We start from the raw sequence: 22,429 nt of genomic DNA, 5'->3' as shown, positions 1-22,429 counted from the left end.
ATTTAGCTGCATAGTAGGCCTACTTGTATTTTATATTAAACACTTACATTAACTATACTTTTATATAGGCTATCAGTATAGGCTGGATGATAAAGCTTGTTAATGTTGAGCTAATTACTTTTTTTCTTTCCCAAAACGGTTGCTAGGGACTTTTGTAAAGACACAGTCACGGTTGCCATGTTAACCAGCGGGACAGTTTTAACTTTAACTTTAAAAACTTTACAAACTTTATGAATAAAAAAAATAAATAAATAAATAAAATAAATTAAGGAGCATAGTTTTTCCACATTATTTATACAATCAATGGTTGCGACCTTTTGTAATGACATTGTCAGGTTGTCAGTGTACAGCCAGCGAAACAATTATCAAAACTCTTTGGAAAATCTGAAATATAAAATTATATCCCAAATATCATGGTTGTAAAGTAACAAAGTACATTTACTCAAATAGTACTTGAGTAGGCTACCATTTTGAGGTACTTTACTTGAGTCTTTTTATTTTTTTAAATTTCACTATTTATTTGATGACTTAAGTTAGATATTTAAAAACATATAGGCTAAGTAGGCCTACATGAAGTACAATTGATTGTTGTAGTCAATTAAACCACCATGAAAGAATAATAATAAAAAGAACAAAATTAGCTCTATTGCAGCCATTATGCATATTAACATTATATGTTATTGCATCAATAATAGTAGCCTAATATAGGCTAACATTTAAAAACCTATTAGGCTGCATACTTTTACTTTACATTCTACATTATCATACATTATCTTTATATTATATTTCTAAATTAGTCTTTAGGCATAGGCTACTGGTTTTTTTTTACTCCAGTAAGATTTGATGAAGATTTTTGAACGTTTTAAAATGTGATATTAGTATTTTTTTTTACTTAAACCTCTGAAGTCCAGGAGATTTTGGTTCAAATTTGTCAACTTCCTATGCATTCATTTCTGTCTCTGTTTAGCATCTTTTAGTCTGTCCTCTCATCACATGCATGGCTCCTTTTTCTCGACACAAACTTGGCTATCAGTCAGATTTTTCATTTTATTTTATATAACAAAGTATATAGCTGCCAGGAACCCAAAATACAAACAAAAGACAAAGGTGTCAATGGAAATTTACTTTTTCTTTTTTTTTTTTACTATTTATACACACAAAAACAGCAGAAAATAAATAAATAATAAAACTACAAAAAATGTATGTGCATGTAAATTAATAATAATAATAATAATAATAATAATAATAATAATAATAATAGTTTTCATTGTAGAAAGAAAATCCACCATTTAAAATGGTCTAGAAACATAAATGGCACACTGAAAGCTCATGTGATTGCACTTTCAACTGGCTTTCCAGCTTGTCTACATATATAAATAAAGTTATTACTGTAAATAAAACATGTATTTTCAATAAATAGATGGACTCCAGAGGGTTAAATTATCTTCATAGTTCTTTCACCACAACAAATACAGGTTATAGGCCTATATGAACTAGCATATGTTTGTCCGCTTTTCATGACCCTAAACAGGCCCGAGGTCCTGTGTTTGGACACCAGAGGCTGACAGCCTACAGTGCTGGTCAGTGCTATTTCTGTCCATATATGCACTTGGTCAGGAGCTGGAGACAAACTTCACTGTCCCCTGCGCCGACAGACAGCTGAAGTTGCCAATCAGTCCGTGTGGTGCTGCGCCCCTAGGGGCCAACCCGCCAATCCCGCACTAATGGATCCCGGGGACTAAAATAACCTCAGCAGTGTGTGTGTATGTGTGTGATCTCAGTGCTATGTCTCCGTCCTGGGTGAGCTCTAATAATAGAGGAGGCCGCCTGCTCCTTTAAGAGCCTACTTGTTGCACAGGCTACTCTACGAAATATATTGTAACAAAATGGTTATCAAAGTATTTCTCGCCACTTCATCGGGATCCACTGCGGTAAGCATTCAGCCTGTGCGACTGATTTGTCATTAGATACAACTTTCCCGGTTGTTAAGTCCTTATGCCTTAAACCGATCAGGACTTTCACTCACTCTGCGTCAAGCCTCGGAATTAATGTCACGCATTGCCGTTGATTTCGAATACGTAAAGTATACTGACATGTTTGTGACTCGGTGTGTGCTTAGTTTTATGCTTCAGCAGCAATTATACTTTATATAGGTTAATTATTTTGCAATAGCCTACTATGTGATTCACATGCAGAGATTTCTAGAACAGGGGCTCCCAAAGCTTTTCATGTCACGAACCCCAATATAGTGACGTATTTGTAGAGGTTTTACCCTACAGAAACAGCCTTTTCATAATATGTGTGATCAAATACACTTTGAGGTAACTGTTGAAACACTATGTGGGGTGAGAACCACAGCAGGGAGGGGTGAATTTGTAGATCTACTTTTGGCAAAGCTACATAAGCAGTTTCAACTAGGACCAGGAATGGCATGGTGGCCCAGTTGGAAGTGCTGTTGTCCCAAAGCAGCAGAGTGGTTTTGTTTGCATGTTTGCAGGTCCCAAGTTTGTCTTTCTTCCCCCCCAGTGTATCCTGGGATGTCTGAAAGGACCCATTGTGTTCAGAAATGTGTAAAAATCTGTTGATGACTGAATGCACTAGTCTACTTTTTATATTACAGTATTCGGCTCTTTTGTAATATCCGTTTTGTGCTTTGTTTTCAAGGTGTTTACATTATTATCGAAGAACCCAATTCTTTTTTTTCTTTGATTAACCCTCTGAACCCCAAGCCGTTTCAGGGCACTTTTTATGCGGTTTTTTTACATTTACTCAGTGTGGCCTTGTATTTCACTGCAATATATAAGTTTTCCACCGCTACAGAATCAGCACAATCATGGCTAGAAGTGTGAACGGTTAAATAATGTCTTTGTGCAATTTAACACAGTTAGAATGAAATAAATAATAATAATTTAAAAAACTGGTTGAATTTCTCTGATAAATTGTTAAAAGAAAATTGGTTGAAAATGGAATTTATATTTACAATACCTTTCCAAGTGCCCACAAGTATAGGAAAACAAATTGGGTATCCACATGTCAAACATATTGAACTATTTGCATTTTTACAAACTCTACTTCCCCTGTCCTGTCCTCTCTGCTCTGTGTAAACAGCCTGCAGTACTGTCTGATTTTCAGTAAATATTTGTCACGTGACCGTTCGTCTTATTGGAATCAATCACGGCTTCACATTGTCGCTGAGGAGCGCAGAATTTAATGTTTTAAACAGGACCTAGTTATTCCAAACGGTTTATTTTTGGCAACATTTTAAATAAGATTTATAGAATAAAGTGATTTTGACAGAAATATCAATTTTACAATTTAAAGTATCGCCGTGGTTGCTTTTTCTGATGGGAACTTTAAAGACTGTCAGTTTTTACAGTTTCTATATACAATAAACTATGTATTTTTGGCGATCGTTGGAAGAAAACAGACGTTTAATTGTGTAAGTTTAATTGACTAATTTGCAGAGGTGGGAGCAGTCATTGTTTTGCAAGTCACAAGTAAGTTTCAAGTCTTTACAGTCAAGTCCCAAGTCAAGACTGACATTCTCAAGTCCTAAATTTTGAGTTTCTAGTCTAGTCAAAATGCCAGTTCAACAACAGATTGATAATAAAAACATTTACAATAATCATTCATGCTTTTAAAGCTAGACCACTGCATGTATATGAATTAAATCATCTTTGCTATCATTTTTTCCAACTGGCCCTCAGGAATGTAACAGTTCTTCATGGTTTTCTCCTGCAACTTGATTGGATGCTTTTAGATTTGTTCAAACAAAGTATTTCTGGGGAATGCTGGGAATGAATAGCATTACTGGAAGTTGATTCAGGAAATGAACTGATGCATGGCATGGTTTTTAAAATAACTTAGTTTAACATCTTTGGATTTAGGGGAAGGTATCAAGAATTTTCAAGACAAAAGGCTCAAGTCCAAGTGAAGTCACGAGTCAGTGGTGTTTAGGTCCAAGTCGAGTATTTTGTCAAGTAATCAAAGTTAGTAATCAAATTTGTGTATTCTGACTTGTGTCTAACTCATGTGACTCAAGTCTACAGTCAAGTCTACAAAGTCTTCATATTACATTTCCTGTCAAAGTTACAGACCAAAATATTAAGATAGCCAATCTGCAGTGATATAATTTGCATTTGTGCTTGACAAATAACTTCACAAATAGTGAATTTGATGTCAATCAAGTCATTGTTTGAGCCCCAGTTTATGTGTTTATTTGGTCGAGCAAAGAGTAACACTCACTTGTGTTACTAATTTCTCTGCTTCCCAGATCAAGAAGAAGCAGCAAGATGTGGTCGGCTTCCTGGAGGCTCTTAAGGTGGATTACGCTCAGCTGGACATCGCCTGCAATGAGGAGAACCGCATGTGGATGAGGCAGAATGTCCCTGAGGAGAAGAAGCCCGCCAACGGCATCCCCCTGCCCCCACAGATCTTCAATGAAGAAGGCTACTGTGGGGTAAGCACACAAAGACATTCTCCTAGTAAAGGCTCCTCTGTAAGGCTCTAGACCATTTGTCTCAAACTCGCGGCCCGCGGGCCAATTGCGGCCCTCGTCACAATATTTTGTGGCCCCCACCTTCATATGAAAGTTTAATGTGAGTTTTATATGAATGACACTTTACTGTGTTGTGTGTGGAAGGTCCCTTTTATTACGTTTTTGGGGTAATTTTGTCTTTTTTTAAATAATTTTGTCTTTTTTAATAATTTTGTGTCTTTTTTGGTAATTGTGTGTCTTTTTTGGTAATTGTGTGTCTTTTTTAAGTAATTTAGTTTTTTTTCTGTCATTTTTTGTCTTTTTGGTCACTTTGTGTATTTTTTTGGGTCATTTTGTGTATTTTTTTGGTCATTTTGTGTCTTTTTAACTTAATTTTTTTAACGTAATGTAGTGTTTTTTCAGTCATTTTGTCTTTTTCTGTAATTTTGTGTCTTTTTTTGGTCATTTTGATACTGCCTCCAGCGGCCCCCAGGTAATTTGAGTTTGAGACCCCTGCTCTAGACACTCTAATATGGGTTAAAATTAGAGGTGGGGGAAAAAATTTGCGTGGCAATATTATATTGATTCATGGCTGCCAAGTATCGACATATAGCGTTCGGACGGCCGGCAGTATTTTCACCTTTTTTTTCCCTGTAGGCCGTAGTTGGCTCTCTTTTAGGAATATCCTGGAGATACTGGTATCATATTAAACTAGAAGATGTAAGGAATATATCGATTATGGATTAAGATATCATGTCAGGAAGTTGTCGAAAAAACGCTGCAAAGTAAGGCATTTTTTTTATGTTTCATTAAAAAAAATTCAGAGCAGCGAAGCTTAAAGTTGAAGAAAGTTTGAGAAAATGCTGCAATTGTTGTCGTTGTACATGTTTGATATCAGTTCAGTTCAGCTTGACTGAATACTTTGTTGGTCAGTCTGTGGGTTTGACTCTCATTGTGGAGAAATAAAAAGACTGAAGTGAGATGAATAGACTGAGAATTTTCACTTATTTGACAAAACAATTCTTGATTGAATTAAATTTTGAGGACACAAAATGCAGTTAAACAGTTAAATCGCAACATATTGTGTCACAATACTCACCGTGTTGCAAAATGCTTAAAATTGCAATAATATCGTATCTTGACTCAAGTATCGGGATAAAATCGTATTGTGGGGCCTCTGCTGATTCCCACCTCTAGTTAAAACATGCATGATTTAATGTATAAGCATAATGACACAGAACAAACCTGCTCCACTAAGTGCACATAATGAGTCAGTAGAAATAGAAGATAAAGTGAAACATTTGTGTGTTTTCATGCAGGACTATGAGACATTCTTCGATGCCAAAGAGGACAACGCTGTGTATGCCTTCCTAGGGCTGCCTCCACCTCCTGGGTCAAAGGTTGGAACTATTTATTTTCTTCTTTTCTAAACAATGTCATATCATTTCTTTCACCCCTATGCCAGGCTGTAAATCTGCTGTATTGGGACAGCATCAACAGTGTTTTTGTCTAATCAGAGAGCTAATATATTGTTCTTTAGCATTTTTAAAGTTCAACAAATTCTGTGTTGGCTTTCTGCATACATCATATCCTAGAGCTGTTTGTCGTGAATATTATGGGACACCAGCCAGATAGGATATTTCTTTAGGATTTAAGCACTGGAATAATAAAACATGGGCAAAATGGCAAAAAGATCAGCAACTGAATTATTCATGCAGCCATCAAAGTATGAAACAATTTAAACCCCTGCACAGGACTTGAAAAAAACACCTGCCAAGAACCTTTATATAGGATGATATTTTTATTATTGTATCATGCATACAGACCACCAGCAGCCCACATGGGCTTACAAGACAGGACAACTAATTAAACCAGATCCAGAATGCTGCACAAGCTATTTCAAGCTTGTTGTCGACCGATACAGGTTTTTCAGTAGCTCATATTTCGAGAGCAGATCGACCAGTGGCCGATATACACTGTTGCTCATAAAGTTGGAATAAAATATTATTATTTTTTACCTCTTTCCATGAAATGATTGTGACAATGTGATTTATTCTTGGCAGATAAAGTAAATATCTTGTCAAACTTTATCAATCAATCTCTTCCAAACATATCATAATGACAATGAAACCACAATTAACAGAGGATTGTGTCCGAAAGGAAATTATTCCAACTTTATGGGCAACAGTGTACAATGCCAATATCACGTTGTTTGTTGTATCTCATTAAATACAATTTAAACACAAAATTGCTGAACATTTATGTAACACTGTCTGTATTGTCTCTGTTTGCTTTTGTAGGTCTGCAGTGCACTTTTTAAAAAATATAAAAAATTATAATAATGAATATACAGTCATGGAAAAATGATTGATAATAACCAAAGTCATTATTAAGAAAACCATGGAAAATGACTAGATATCAGCACTTAAATTAAACTCTTATGAGCTATTTTTGTTGCTATCATTATATTTGTCCAAACAAATGTACCTTTCGTTGTACCAGGCATTAAATGAACAAGAAAGCAAGGAGAAAACAAGGGTGGTCTTATATTTTTCCCACAACTGTATATGTCCACAGGTAATAAAAAATGTTAAATTAAACAAAACAAAAAATAATGAATAAAAAGTTATGGTGCACTTAACAACATCTGTTGTCAGCAGATAGCAGCAGAACAAAAAAGAAAAGAAAAATAAACACAATTAAATAAACATAATTGTGTTTTTTTATTGTGTTAATATAATAAATAGGTTAACAATGTATTGTAGTGGCCTTCCCTGCTGATGGCTCAGTGAAGAACTATAATAAATGAATAATTGGCGTTGTGATCGCAGCAATCGTCAGATGCCGATTATGTCAAAATAGTATTAATTGGCCTGATTAGTTGGCCAACTGATTTATTAGTCTGCTGCTATTTCAATACTAAAGAATCCAGAATACTGTAAATAACCAGATGCTTTAACTAACATAATCATGCTGTAAGCTTTAAATGCTCTACACACAATAATAATCATAAAATAATGTAACTGATAAAGCATATATAAATGTAACCTAATACTAGCCTTCTTATAATAATAATCATGTCGAAATGGAGACAATAGATTTTATTTTTTTAGGAAAGCTGTTTAATTTGACAAGTGGCTGACAGCTTACTAGCTGGTGGTCTAGCCAGTTAATTTCGACCCCAGATTCTGTATTATACACTTACGTTAAACCTGATCACTTTTATCGACACAGGAAGCAGAACAGGCCGACAAGGCGCTCATAGTGGAGAACGGGACCCATGCTGAGGAAACTACTGCAGAAGAGAACCCAGATGATTCAACAGTAATGTCGTCGATACTTTCATTTCCACTCATGTTTTGTTTCCCTTCACCCTCTCACCTTTTCCTTTCCATCCAGTGTGACTTCTGTCCATACCTGTCGACTTGAACAGACCCTTAATTTCCTCTCCTCCTCTCGTTCCCAGTCATCACATTGACTAATCTTTTTGTGTTTTGCATGAGTGAGAACTTTTAGTTCACACTAACACAATACACTGAGTTGTCATTATAACACTGTGACATTGCATCACTGTGTTCGGACTGCCACAGAGGTGTGAAGCATCATGTTCCAACAATCCTGTGTACACTTAGCTCTTTACAAAGCTGAGTATGTTTGATTTGATATGAAACATTGATGTTTTGTTTCAATGCATACTTCTTGATTTCAGTGACTTTCTAATACATTTCAGTTTGATCACATTACAGATTAGACCCTCTTTGGTCCATTCACTTTGTACATTAAAATCTTGAAAATTATGCATTCCAGATTCTAATAATATTTAGGTAATGTTAGTACAGGATATGAGCAAACATTCATCATAAACCAGATTTTACTCCACTTACTTTCTGCTTTGGGATTTAAAGTAACTAAAGATTTTCTGGATTATATGGTTAGCTAAAGATGATAGAGATAGATACTTTATTCATCCCTGAAGGGAAATTAGATCGTCATAGCAGTCCAGTATTTGAATACAATAAAAAATGGAATAAAATACTGAGGTAGAAAAAACAAATAACAGAAATAACAATAGGACAAGGACACTTAAAAAAAACACAAGATAAATAAATAGGTAAATAAGGTGCAGTGGCAAGATAGCAGTAATGATACTGACGATATGATGGTAGTGTTATTGTTATTAAACAGTATAAACAGTATACAATAATAATAATAATAATAATAATAATAGTAATAACAGTAATATCAGCATAGTAACAGCATATAGTAATAATAATAGTGATAGCAACAGTATATAATAATAATAATAATAATAATAATAATATACACATAGAAATGTGTCATATATTTAGCCTGTGCAAGGTGTGCATATGTACATAACTGATATATAATATGTACACATGTATATATATATATATATATAAACACAACTGAAGAGCTCTGTGACTTCCTTTGACTGTCCCACAGCGTATAATGCAGTTCTGCAAACTGAGTTTATTTAAGGTGCATCTTCTGTTGCACCCTGTGCGTTTTCCTGCACAACATTTTTGGCAAAAAAACGCGTATTTTCTGAGTAAGATGAAAAATGATATGCCACTCTCATGTCTGTAATGTAAATATGAAGCTTCATCCAGTGGCCCGAGAGCTTAGCTTAGCACAAAGACTGGAAAACAGATAACAAAATTCACTTACCAGCATCCCTAAAGCTCTACCTTAACCTATTATACCTCATTGATTTTAATCTGCAATAGCCTTGCACATACAAAAAAGTGTTGAACTATTTCTTCTTGACTGATTCCCACATGCTGCAAACAGCCTTTCTCAAATCCATGATGCATCATTCCAAACCTTTGATTTTTGTAGAGGAAGTACTGACGCATCTCCACCCTTTAACTGCTCCTTCTTCCCCTCCTCCACTTCATTCACAGGTTTGACTAACACCTACCATCTTAGAACCTCTCCATCTGATGAGCCGACCGTCTTTGTGCTCTTGAAGCAGTGCCTGAACAACTGTGCTGTTAATATTCTAAGTTCTGTTTTTATCACATCGTTTGTTTCCCTTGATCACCAGTTGTTGTTTTCACCTCACAATAAGGAGGTTCCAGTGCAGGAGCGCAATGGGGATGCACACGGAGAGGAGGAGCAGGCGGCTGATGAGGAGGAAGGTGAGGGTGGCGAGAAGGCGGAGGAGGAGGATGTAGCAGAAGGAGAGACTGCAGATGATGAAGCCACAGAAGGAGAAACAGCAGGAGACGAGGCCCCCGCAGAGGAGGAAGAAACAGATGAGGTCACAGAAGACACAGTAATTGCCACTCAGCTACATTCGAACCTCTCGTAGTCTTGCCTCTCCCTCCGTCCTTCGAATGCTTTGAATTGAATGTCTTCTCCTCCACCTTCCCATCATTCCTTGAATGCTCTGTTTTTCCACCCTTCAGCGTCTCCACTCTCCCTTTAACGTTGCCCTTTTCTTCCCCATTAAGGGTTTGCCTGTCGTCCTACTGAATCTCCCTGTCAAGTCTCTGGATTAATTTATTTATTAACCAAATATGTGTAGTGTTCCTGTTCACCGCCTCATTCAGCACCATGGATGGATAGCTGTGTCTTGATGACAAATGACCACAAAGAGACTCAAAACAACTACAAATGGTCTCAAAATGACCGCAAGGAAACATTAAACAACTACAGACAGACACAAAAAGAGCAGACAACTACAAAGACAATCATATTTACCATAGAGACTAAGAACAACTACAAAGAGACTCAAAATTAACATGAAACACCAACAGAGACTACAACTTACAACAAAGACACTCAAAACAACTACACAGACTCAAAATGAACATGAAACACCAACAAAGATACTAAAAAACACAAAGAGACTCAAAACAACCACAAAGAGACCCAAAATGACTACAAATAGACTCAAAGTGACCCCAAACAGAAACAAAACTACAAAAGGGAATCCTATTTACCACAGAGGAACATAACAACTACAAAGAGACGTATAATGACTATGAAACACCAACAAAGAGACTTCAAATTACCACATAGAGACTCAAAACAACTACAAAGAGACTCAAAATGACCCCAAACAGAAACAAAACAACTACAAAGAGACTCAAAACGACCCCAAACAGAAACAAAACAACTACAAAGAGACTCAAAATGACCCCAAACAGAAACAAAACAACTACAAAGAGACTCAAAATGACCCCAAACAGAAACAAAACAACTACAAAGAGACTCAAAACGACCCCAAACCAAAACAAAACAACTACAAAGAGGTACAAAACCACAGAGAGATGTGTAACAACTACAAAGAGACAAGGAACAAAAAAAAAAACAACTATGAAGTTGGTGGGACCTTTTGCATGTCTGTGCCTGGGGCCCATTGTCTCATAATCCACCTATGTTCAGTACCAGACATTTAACCTCTTCACTATTGTATTTCCACAACCTTTTATGGGTTTCTGTCTTTTTTTTAAATTTCCTTCCATGTGTCTTTATGTTTTGCTGATGACATTGTTACCACTTGTCTTCCATCCTGCATTCCACTGCACACCCAGTCACTTTTAACTGCCCTCGTCAAGGTGTGTCTTTAGGGTCCTACAAACATTCCACTTAGTCTGGTTCAATAAGCCTGATCTGTGGATGTTGCTGTCTTTGAGTATGAATATACAGTATGTGTTACGTGTTGGGATTAGTCTGTACTGTATGCACACATATCTAATACTATCTCTCTAATACTATTTTATCGCTTCTGTTAGCAGGCCCAAGCAGAGGAGGAAGAAGAAGAAGAACAGGTAGGTTTATCGAACACACTGATGTCTGCCTGCCAGTGATCTGAAAATGTCCCAAATAATTGTTACTAATATGAAAAGTATTTTCTCAAGGTTATCTTTGATATTGCAAAGTAGAAGTTTGGCTGATTGTTATTTACCATTGGTTTTAAGAAGAAGAATAATCTATAAATGAGAGTTTCTCCTGCCCCTTTAACATGAGTGGTATTATTTATCTATGTCTTATTTAGGCTACTCAAGCATGTGTTTAATCAATATACATGTGAGATTTGTTGAACTGTGTTTCACAGTTTTTTGAATACTTAATTCTGGTCAATTACAGCTTTCTATGATGTGATATTTCTGAATAACACACTGTTGCTATGTTGCTGTTGCTGTGCATGCAGTTCTGAATTTAGCGGAGATGTAGTGAAGTCAGTCACATCATAATTTAGTATGAAATTATTGATTTCTTCAGTAAGCAGCGGTGTATTAAGTAGAATAATGTCCAGCGAGCAGGTCATTATTTCACAATAGTGACTTGCTTCCTATCCAATATCCCATACATATCTTCAATCAATCTATCAATCTTCTTTTCATAATGATACAGTGAGTTATTGATTGTTGATCCAATCCCAACCTCTAATGTCAAGTATGTTAGCAGATAATCAGCCATATCAGCTGCACCCACTGTGACTTTAAATTACTGTGTACTGTATTTGCAATGTATGACTCAGTTTTAGTGTAACTTCTCCCGTTCTCTGTTCATGGGCAGCGGAAGATTTTTTATTTTTGCATCCTTTTGAGTGTGCAGAAGCATTTAAATGCTTAAAAACCTCTTTTTTTACCCCTATTTTGTAACCTAATAACTTATATTCAGCCCTAGTTTACCAGACTCATGTGGTGGGAATGCATGTCATGATCATCAAACAGCCTCAAATATATAAAAGGAGACATTTTGGAGTGATGGCTGATTTAACTGAATATTTTCTTACTATAATGCATCATATACGCATTTTATAAATTCAATATTCCGCTTTTAACTTATGAGTTTGGCACTTGTACCATTACTAAGGCTGGGCAATACGGACCAAAAGTCAAATCCCGATATATTTAGGCTGAATATCGATATACGATATATATCCCGATATTTTTATCGAAAAAGTGAGAGCAAATGTTCAGTCAAAATCAAAGCCAAATATGACATGTCACAAATAGTTTTATTGAAACCGTTTATTTAAGTGAACATAAATACCGTATAACAACAGGAGTATCATAAAGTGCACATTTAAATAAAAAAAAAATAAAAATAAAAATAGCCACTGAAATTAAATAGGCCAATCTTTTTCTGAAACAAATATATGTATATGAGACCAACATTAAAAAATAACTGAATATGACAAACCCTAGTAAGGGCACCATTTATATATAAAGAAAGAAAAAAAATTGAAATATATCGATGTATGCGATCTGGTCTAATTCCATATCACATTTAAAAATATATTGATAGATTTTTATATCGATATATCGCCCATCCCTACCCGTTGCCAATAATTTGGGGTTTATTGAGTTCCTGTAGTCATACGGCTGTTTTATCTAAGGATACACACTTCAGGTAGCTGCATGTACGAATTGGCATATTTCTTCAGTTTGTGTTCCAGTCCACTGAAATCGCTTGACCCACATCATGTAGATGCATCCGTTTCAGAGGTCCTTCTGCTGGTCTTCACAACAGTCTTGTTCCTCATGCACGCACTGTACGGCATTTGACCCCTTCTTTGCCCTTTTGTCCATCTCTTGGTTTGCTCCCTCCAGGAGGAAGAGGAGTTGCAGTCAGAGGTAACTGTGCGTCGGTGATCGTCTATTTCTGCGGCTCCTCCGTATAGTCATCACTAGTGTGGGTTTGATGATCAGGGAAGGCTGCTCTGGTTGGGCTGGGGGTGGGACAGAGGGGTGGGGGGGTCTTGGTCTGCTGTTCCCACTCATCTGTGTACTCTTTAATTTGCTCACTTCACCTTTATCTCCCCCTCTATCTGCTCTCTCTTCATCACTTTGTTCCATTTCCTCCTCTCTCTCTCTCTGCTAACATCATGTTCCTCATTTCTTCCCAGTTTCTGTAGCTGCTTCCTGACAACCTCAACCGCCCCCATAACATTTCCATTTTAAATTGGAAGACTTTTCTATAGCGCATGCCTGTGATGCTCTTTTGCTCCCCACACAGCCTGCTGACCTGCTATCTGTTATTTACTTCTAGGAGGAAGAAGAGCTACGGCAGCTTGAGGTAGATTGATGTGATATTTTTTTTAACCTAGCCTTTCACAGTTTCCTTTCTTGCTTCCTTCGACACCTCCCAGTCTATCGAGCATTCCTTCAAATTCTCTCTTTCACTAGTTCACGAGTACACGTAGTCCCAACAAGTAGTAAAGAGTCAGAATCTAATGTAAGATTAAGGACAACACTGTTGGCCATACCAAGGGGTTTTGCTCGCAACCTCAAGCGTGTATTGTCTCTATCCACTCACATATGCAGTATGACCTTCAGTGCTTGTCATAAGGATAATATAAGGATTATTTTTTGAAGAGGTAATAATGTAATATCAAGTTATAATTCCCTGAAAATGTAAAAACACCCGGAAATGTAATACAATTTGCACTTAACCTGATTGAAAATGTAATATAATTCAGGTGGGTCTATTTTCTCTCCCTCCAAAATGAATACTTTTTTTTCTTTGCAAGAATGCAAACTATCTAATACTGTTTCTAATGCAAGTGTAATGTTAGCCTTCTTAAGACACCAACATTTGACACTGATTTCATGTTTAGAAATGCTAACTAGGCTTTCTGTAGAATAGAAATTGATCAGCATCAAAATGTACTTAAAGTGTCAAAAGTAAAAGTACTCCTAATGCAAAATGTTCCCGCTCAGATTGGTTTATATATTCTAAATGTTTTATTGGACTTATAGGGCTAAATTTGAATATTTAATATACTCCTATAAGGTTAAATTACAAAACATACTGAATCACTTTGTATTGATCTTGTTTTTTATGTTAAATCTCTACCTAAAAAGTAACTAAAGCTGTCAGCTAAATGTAGTGGAGTAAAAAGTACAATATTTGCCTCTAAATGTAGTGAAGTAGAAGTATAAAGTTTCATAAAATGGAAATGCTCAAGTAAAGTACAAGTACCTCAAAATTGTACTATTCTTAAGTACAGTACTTGAGTAAATAAAAAATAGTTAGTTACATTCCACCACTGGAAGGATCCAATCATGGATTTTCTAGTTTTTAAGGGGGGTCTGAACAAAAGAGCTGTAAAACCACTGCTTTAACTCATCTTCAGTGTCTTTTCATGATATCAGTCAGGATATTTTATTACATTTTCAATCAGATTAACTGCAAATTATAGTACATTTTATTGCATTTTCTGGAAATGATTTCATTATTGGGTGCTACAGTCCCTTCACTTACATAAATCACATTAGTTTAATGCTGCATTCTAGTATGTAGTGCAATGAGTTTACAGTATGTTCTCAAGGATTCATCCTTTTCTGCATCCCTGTTTGCATTCACACAAGCTCAAACCCATACATACATCTGAAAAGTACACTCACACAAAGGGATGGAATTTCCACTTAGGACAGGTGCCTCTTTCACATTTTTAAAATATATTTTGCGACCTACTCACTTTTACAGTTTCAGTTCAACTTACTCACTAAAATCTCAGACGACGTCCTTGTCTCGCCTTCAGTTATTACAGTGTACTCACAGCAGTTAGCTTCAGAAGCAGCTGTGAGTGCTTTGTGAACTTATTTTTGCACACATAGAAAGACCGACCCTCAACTTCATTCCTGAAATCAGACGTATGCACTTGCTCACATTGTTTCTCACACTGCACATTAAGCTATGAGCACAAGGTTTCTTGGTTAAGACTCACTCATGATCAACTCAGCAGCTTTTCTCACAGCATTGCTTTTAACTCAGGGTTAAAAAAAAGAGAAGAGAGTTCAGACTTAACCCTTGTGCCTCATGGAAACATTTCTGGCTTTTAATTTTTTAAATTTATTTATTTATAACCATTTTGGCTGTATTAATGTATATGGCATACATTTTGGGAAGGGTGTGATCTATAGATCACACCCTATATATACAGATCCTATAATAAGTTTATAATAAACAAAAATGTTAATTTAAACCACAATTTGTGATCTCATGGCCATTAAAGCGTAAAATCCTGCACTTTACTTGTTCATGCTTTCAAGCTAGAACCGTGGCTTCAAAATTGGAGTTTTTATTATTTTAACCCTCCTCTTATGTTGCGGGTCAAATTGACCCATTTCAAAGTTTAAAAAAAAAAAAAAAAAGTTAAAAGTATTTTTTCATAAAAAGAAAAAATGTAAAATGAAATTAAAAAAAATGAAATGTCATGTAAAACCATTGTATTTTATATGAAGGTCTTTCCAATAAGCATAAAAAAATGTAAACATGCATTTTTTTTTATGAAAAACGAGTGAATTATCCTCATTGAACCATGATCTGTGAGAGGTAAAGAACACAATTGCACTAAATATTGATTGGGTTGGTTAGTATTGGAGTTATTAATGAAATATAAACAATGTTTATTGGGATTTTTAGTTTCTGACACTTTTGGATAACAAAACATGCCTCAGATTATTGCTGTTCCTGAAAAAAACTAACATAACAGGAGGGTTAAACTGAATTGAGGACATCAGAGCACCTTTTTTAATATATTGGGGCACAAGAGATAATAGATCCCAGGGTTTAAAACCGTCAGCTTGAAAAGTGTCCCTGGTCTGAATGCTGTGTGAAAAGAGCTGCTTCAATGAGACATTCCAACCTCTGCCTGGTCTTCTGTCACGTATGCTTTACTGCTTTGCTTTGCTTTGCTTTTCCTTCTTTCCTCTCTATCTCTCCATCTATTTTGTTGTTGTCCCACCATCTCTTGCAGGAGCAAGACAAACGAGGCACTGAGGTAGTTTCTGTGGTTTGTGGCGTCTTGTATTTTTTAGGCTTAACAGACTTTAGAGGTTTCCTCTATCCTTCCTCTTTCTTTTGTCTCTCTCTGTGTGCTGCACGGACTTATTTTCCATGGAGATGCCTGATGGTGTGCAGCATGACGAATATGACAATATTTGACTTAAATCATAGGTGGATTTAGTGTGGTAACAATGTTTATGGACCAAACGTGTACCAAATTACACTGATTTTCCCTTCTTTGTGGCATTATCACACTAAATACGACATGCTTTCATCTTCCATAGGAAGAAGAAGAGGGTGAAGTACAAGAGGTATATTTCCCCTGATTTGCATGGTGTGAATCCTATTGGGATTTTTCTGCACGACCCAATTGCACACAAAGACTGTTTTTACAGGTGTTTGCAAACATTTCTACTATCTCCATCCAACTGTGTCATGCAGTCCAGTGCACACTGTGGGATTGTGACTCAGCCCTAATGGGCGTTACTTAAAAAATGGCACCACGCAATATTTGTTGTTGGTTCAGTGTTGCAGTGTGCATTAAAGGATATTTGTTCAGACATTCTCTCTGAGTCTGCCAAGACATCTTTACTTCATTGTTTGGATGTCTTGAGAACAGGTGGAAAGTTCTGTTGTGTTGTTCAACTCTGCCTGCGTGCACACGAGCATCACTCAGACATGTTTGGTTTTGTTGCACGGAGCTGGGACACTCTGACCTGACAGGGGGACACGTCTCTTTTTTTATTATTTATTTTCTTTTTTGCCAAGAGCTCCACAAAACAAAGTGAATGTGACAAGTTCCAAACAAGACGGATGAGATGGAGCTCCTCTTATTTTTACAACACTGGGAGGAAAAAAAACAGAGAGAGATATGGATTATGAGCTGCTGCCTAATTTCCAGTTCCTCTAGATCTGTTTGTGTGATAGTGTTTGCACATACTATTGATACAGGATGAAATCAAGGGATGCCATCTAATTATAGATAACGATGTCAACTCCCTTTGTCCCTTGGTGACCTTGTTGTTTACTTCATGAACTGTATGAACAAGGAGCAGTTCTCAGCCACAAATAATTACTTATACACATCATCTTATACGGTGCACCGTCTTAAGCACCACTCTTGTCTCACCCAGGTCATCTCAGGATATACAGAACCGTGTGGGTCATTAGTTTCCTTAGTGTCTCTCGTCCCTGCTGTTGTTGCCACCGTCCACGCCTCTCTCGGGTTACTTCTCCATTTTTAACCCACCCCTCTCTACAAACACTAACACGTGAAGTCCTCTCACCCTCCTGCCACCCGGACCATGACTTCACACAACCCTTGTTTTCTCTTTCTTTTTTTATACGTGTTAAAGGAAGAAGAAGAAGAAGACTTGGAAGAAACACAGGTAGTATTACAGCAACGATTCAAATACATTTTGCCACTTCTGAACTGCTGCCTGTGCTTGACATGCCTCCAGAAAATCTTGCTTCGCTGTTATTAAGAGGACAGATTTGGATAATTCAGGCACATTTTTCACTGATAAAGAGTTATGAGTCTAGGTGGAGAGCGAGACGAGACAAGATAGTTGTTTTTAAAGAGAGGAAAGCTTTTGGCTGTTTTTTATTCCATCTGTCAGAGGAATCATCGCTGCTTTTATTTGCGCAACAAACTAAGCAGATCCAACTATAATCTTTTTTCTTAAATCCACTAAGCTTAAAGCCCCACCTGCCCAATGGATCTGACCTGGGTCACCGAAACAACAAGAAACAAAGACTGCACTGATTTGTACTGAATTATTTGAGTTTTTAAAGACTTAAGATGCTATAAGAAAGCAACTCAAAACACCTTTTTTCCTTCTTTTTCTTTTTTCTTTTGGAGGATTTGGAGAAAACGCTACAAAATTCCTATAGCATGCCCTGCTTTATCATCTGTTTTACTGTAAATGGGACCATAATTTACTAAATGAACATCATGCTGTACTGAAGAAGACTTGAAACTAATGATTGAGACCATAAACTCATTAGGAAAATATTCACTGAGGTAGTAAATCAAGTTAGAACTAGGCTCTTTCATAAAACTGACTTAATTTAGCAGCCAGTGGGATAATTATGTAATTTTGTCTCCATTCAGTCAGGAATAGGTACTAACACACAGTTTAAAATAAATCCTGCATTTTCACAGTGGTGGGCCTCACAGGCTTAATACATTCTCTTGGATTTTTATCCTATGTCATGCTTCATTGTTTTCTTGCAATTATTAATATGACTATTTCTCTTAACAGGAGGAAGAGGCTGAGTAGTTGAAGCCAGTTGATGCCATTGATGTTCACCTGCGATATCCAGGTAAAACACAACACTTTCTCCACTGTCTTGCTCCAGTGCTTTTGCTTTACCACTGGAGGGCAGTAAAACATTATGTGAACTGGTCGTCAACATTACCACAACATGAATAGGTCCCCTTGGTGTTGCTTATATATTTGGCATTTATGTAACCAGATTAATTAAACTGTGTTTTGCTTCTGTGTTCCTATTTGAACCTGCTATCAAATCAAAGGCCTCGCAATAATAACACACAATTACTCAACCTCGCTGCTTTATCTACATTGTATATGGTGCCTATGGAGCAGTTTTATCGCTTTCACTGCAATGTAATGTTCTCGCCTTTACATATGAGATGCATAAATCGCACCAACTCTCCTTGCTTCACCTTGATGTTTGCATGGAGTTGTCTTTTGTTTTCTGTTAAGGTGTTCAGTCACATAACAGAAAATAATGCAGCAGCCTATTTACAAGTAAAGAGACTGTCTGCCACTACTGTGTCTATCTGCAAACAGCACCAGTGAGCACACAGAGTGCCCGGGGATCATCTGGAACCATAAACACCCCACTTTTTTTTTTTGTTCCTCTGAGGCAGTGGCAGTGATGATGATAGTGATGATGATAATAATAATCCTAATCTTCAAAGCACGTCTTTTAGTCCTTCTCTGCATGTCAGGCATCTATGACCCGCTGCAATAAGAGCCACAGAGCGAGCTTTGAAGGAACGGCAATGCTCGTCTCCCTCCTCCTGTAGCTGTCTCCCAACCCCTGCGAGCCCCTGTCACGCCTTGTTAGAGGAAGCTGCTAAGTGAGCTTCAGATGTGCCTCCGGTGGAGCGGGCACGCTGGGTGGCACAGGCGGAGCGTTGGTGGTGGCTCCCTCAGCCACCACAGACAAATGGATAATGTGTGACCTCGTTTTTTTTTTTTTTTGCTTCCTGTTCGCCTTGTGTTTCAGCCTGAAGGAGCCTCCTGTTACGTCCCCTGACGCTTGACCCCCTTCACCCCTCCCCAAGGCCACACTGGACCCCACTGGAAACTGTCGGCCATGTGCTTGAAGGCGCCATCCCAACCCCACATTTGCCCGGAACCCCCCCTTCCTTTCCCTTTTGACTGCAATGTTGACTTAATTTTTATATTTTGCGTTTAGAGACATACTATAATGTAAATGCGCAGAGTAGCCTAGTGGTGTCAGTTTGTTTTTAATGAGTAGCTTTTGTAAAATGCAAAACAGTTATTTTGTTAAACTCAAACATATTTCTCATGTTTTACTTTTAGAAATTCTAGTTTTCTAACACAAAGAGGCAGTGACCTTTTCAAAAAGTATTACCGTGGCATACCTTTGGTTAAGATTCACTCACTCTCTAATGTGTTCTGCTCTTTCATCAGTAGTTTTACCAATGACTCCCTCCGTCAAGTGAATGTATAAATGCAAACTAAGAATTCTAATGGCACATTGGAATGGCTCTACACATGAGAAGAAGAGAAAAAAAAACAGCACATTCTGCAAAACGGCGAACTACCCCACCACCACAATTACTTCTGCCAATACTGCTGTCTAATCAATGCACTTTGTTGAATGAAGGTTGAAACTTGTTACTAAGACTTGGATGCAATTGAAAATGCAATAAAGTAGACTTGTAAAAAAAAAAACCCTCAGTGCTTCTATTCTGTTTTATTTTAACCCTTTTGTTGGCATATTTATAGATCACTGGCCATTGTGCAGTCTGAGCAGTGCAGGGCAAACAGGAAAATGGAGCAAATGACAGAGTTGTCTCGAGAGATCCTGAGGAAATGAGGACGGGAAATACGATAGCATAGAAATATATTTTAGCAAGGCATTGTAGGAACTGTACAATACTATGAAAGTGATGTTAACATGCTAAATATACAATAGGTTGTAATCTACACCAGACCACTAATGGATAGTTACCAAGATGGAAGAGGAATTTACTCTTTGTTTAAATTGAGAGTCAGAAATAAGATGTGACATGCAGTTGACTGGCCTAAGACTCACATTTAAGATTTAAAACTTTATAAGCTCAGACAGTGACGGCATTGAGACTTAAAGGGAACATATTAGTTTAATACGTCTCTTTTGGGTTTCTACTGGAAAATGTTTACCTACCTTAATGTTAAAAAAACATATTATTTTCTTCTTACTGTCTGGGGTAATATACATGTATTCACCCTTTGTCTTAATAGCTCTGTTGTAGCTCCTGTCTCTTTAAGCCTCCAGCTGAAAAAGCCCCTTCTGATCTGATTACACATATCACACATCATTCAGTGGGAGTTAAGAAATGGCAAGTTAAATAAAAAAATAAAAGAAAAAATTATTAAAAGTTCTTAGAGGTCCAGACTATACTTAGATATTGATGTGAACTAAAATATGAATAGCAAAAAAAAAAAGAAGACAGAAAAATAAACAAAATAAAACTTGTTTTGGCTGTAAAAAACGTAGACAAAGTTTAAAATGTATATATAGAAATAGTGAAAACATACATAAAAGCAACAATAAATAAACACCTGTGCAAAGCATAGCAGGGACAAAACTGTTTTTGTGTCTTTTTGTTCTACACCTAGGGATTGTAAACCTACGCCCAGAGGGGAGGAGCTGAAACTCTGTGTGCAATGGATGGGAACTGTCATTTAAAATTGAACCAGTAATGCGCTGTAATTGTTTTGTGTGCAAGGTCTCCATGTTGAGCTGTGGCTCACCAATCAGTCTGCTAGACCACTTTACTATTTGGTTGACTGAGTTTTTATTTTTCAATGAGAGGTTGCCGTCGGTGTGTGCGTTACAGGGGCCAGTCTATACCACCCCTATGAATTTCATTGCCTTAAGTGTTATAGTGTGGCCACGGTACCAAATATGAAATTAGACTGCCACCACAGTGCCACCTAGGGGCTGATCAATAAAAACTTAAAGGGTCATCCTCAGGAGGGCATTGACAATAGTTGTACCAAGTTTTGTATAATAATGCACAAACTATCCCTTTAATCCTCATACAGTTTCTGAAGGAGGACTCTTAACTGATATGTATAAGTTAGAAGAGGCAGGTAACAATTGTGGAAAGTAAGGTACTTTTATGTACATTTTATGTAACTTTATACTTCTACTCCACTACATTTTGAGACATATATTGTACTTTTTATTCTTCTACATTTAGCTGACAGCTTTACTTACTTTTCAGGTCAAGATTTAAAATGAGAAACATGATACATTTAAAATGATTACCCATTTTTATAAATTAAACCACTTAAAAGTTTATTAGGTAGTTAAAATGAGCGGAGTGGAGTCATTTCACAGTGTGGTATTAGTACTTGTACTGGAAGGATTTGAACACCACTGTCTTTTTTACTTCTTTACTTTTTTTTATTTATTTTTTTTTTTTACATTTATTTATTTATTATTTTTTATTATTATTATTATTATTATTATTATTTATTTATTTATTTATTTTTATTATTATTTTTTTCAGCATTTCTGCGCATGCGCGGCCCTGCTGTGCTCCTGCGCATGCGCGGCTTTTTTTTCGCTTCTGCGCATGCGCGGTTTTTTCTCCCGCGTCTGCACATGCGCGGGCTTGTTCACTTCTGCGCATGCGCGGCTTTTCTGCGTTTCTGCGCATGCGCGGACGTTTTCGCTTCTGCGCATGCGCGGTTTCGGCGCATGTGCATTGTCCAGAAAAGCAGTGCATGCGCAGAAGCGGAGCAGGGACGCGCATGCGCAGAAACGCAGAAAAGCCGCGGATGCACAGAAACGCAAAAAAAATAATAATTAAAAAAAATAATAATAATAAAAATAAATAATAATAATAAAAAAATAAATGAATAAAATAAAATAAAATAAAATAAAATAAAAATCCACTGGCTAAAA

The 22,429-nt window shown here is 36.8% G+C and overlaps 1 protein-coding gene across 21 annotated transcripts; it reads left to right on the top strand.

Annotated features, from left to right (window-relative positions):
- The first annotated feature begins 1,664 nt into the window (after window positions 1-1,664).
- On the top strand, window positions 1,665-20,188 carry sh3bgr (SH3 domain binding glutamate-rich protein). Of its 21 annotated transcripts, none has more exons than XM_059330537.1 (11): window positions 1,666-1,931; window positions 4,274-4,459; window positions 5,797-5,877; window positions 7,712-7,801; window positions 9,570-9,776; window positions 11,245-11,277; window positions 13,069-13,092; window positions 13,508-13,534; window positions 17,605-17,637; window positions 18,514-18,574; window positions 19,508-20,188. In XM_059330537.1, exons 1-10 carry the CDS (start codon window positions 1,887-1,889, stop codon window positions 18,529-18,531), a joined length of 744 nt encoding a protein of 247 aa, XP_059186520.1. In that variant the 5' UTR covers window positions 1,666-1,886; the 3' UTR covers window positions 18,532-18,574; window positions 19,508-20,188. The 21 variants fall into 21 exon arrangements, 20 of the variants coding, with proteins under 20 accessions (XP_059186536.1, XP_059186520.1, XP_059186519.1 ...); XM_059330536.1 differs by lacking the exon at window positions 13,508-13,534 and adding an exon at window positions 16,534-16,560 and having other exon boundaries at window positions 11,242-11,277; XM_059330540.1 differs by having other exon boundaries at window positions 1,667-1,931; window positions 9,570-9,761.
- Window positions 20,189-22,429: the final 2,241 nt, after the last annotated feature.

This window comes from Centropristis striata, chromosome 4, assembly GCF_030273125.1.
Source record: "Centropristis striata isolate RG_2023a ecotype Rhode Island chromosome 4, C.striata_1.0, whole genome shotgun sequence".
NCBI lineage: Eukaryota > Metazoa > Chordata > Actinopteri > Perciformes > Serranidae > Centropristis > Centropristis striata.
This window is presented reverse-complemented; position numbering and strand designations above follow the sequence as displayed.

Coding starts and splice junctions, on each gene's coding strand:
- sh3bgr (XM_059330536.1), top strand. CDS start 1,887: ATGGTTATCAAAGTATTTCTCGCCACTTCATCGGGATCCACTGCG. Junction 7,802..9,569: donor AGAACCCAGATGATTCAACA/GTAATGTCGTCG, acceptor CCTCACAATAAG/GAGGTTCCAGTGCAGGAGCG. Junction 16,561..17,604: donor AAGAGGGTGAAGTACAAGAG/GTATATTTCCCC, acceptor TACGTGTTAAAG/GAAGAAGAAGAAGAAGACTT.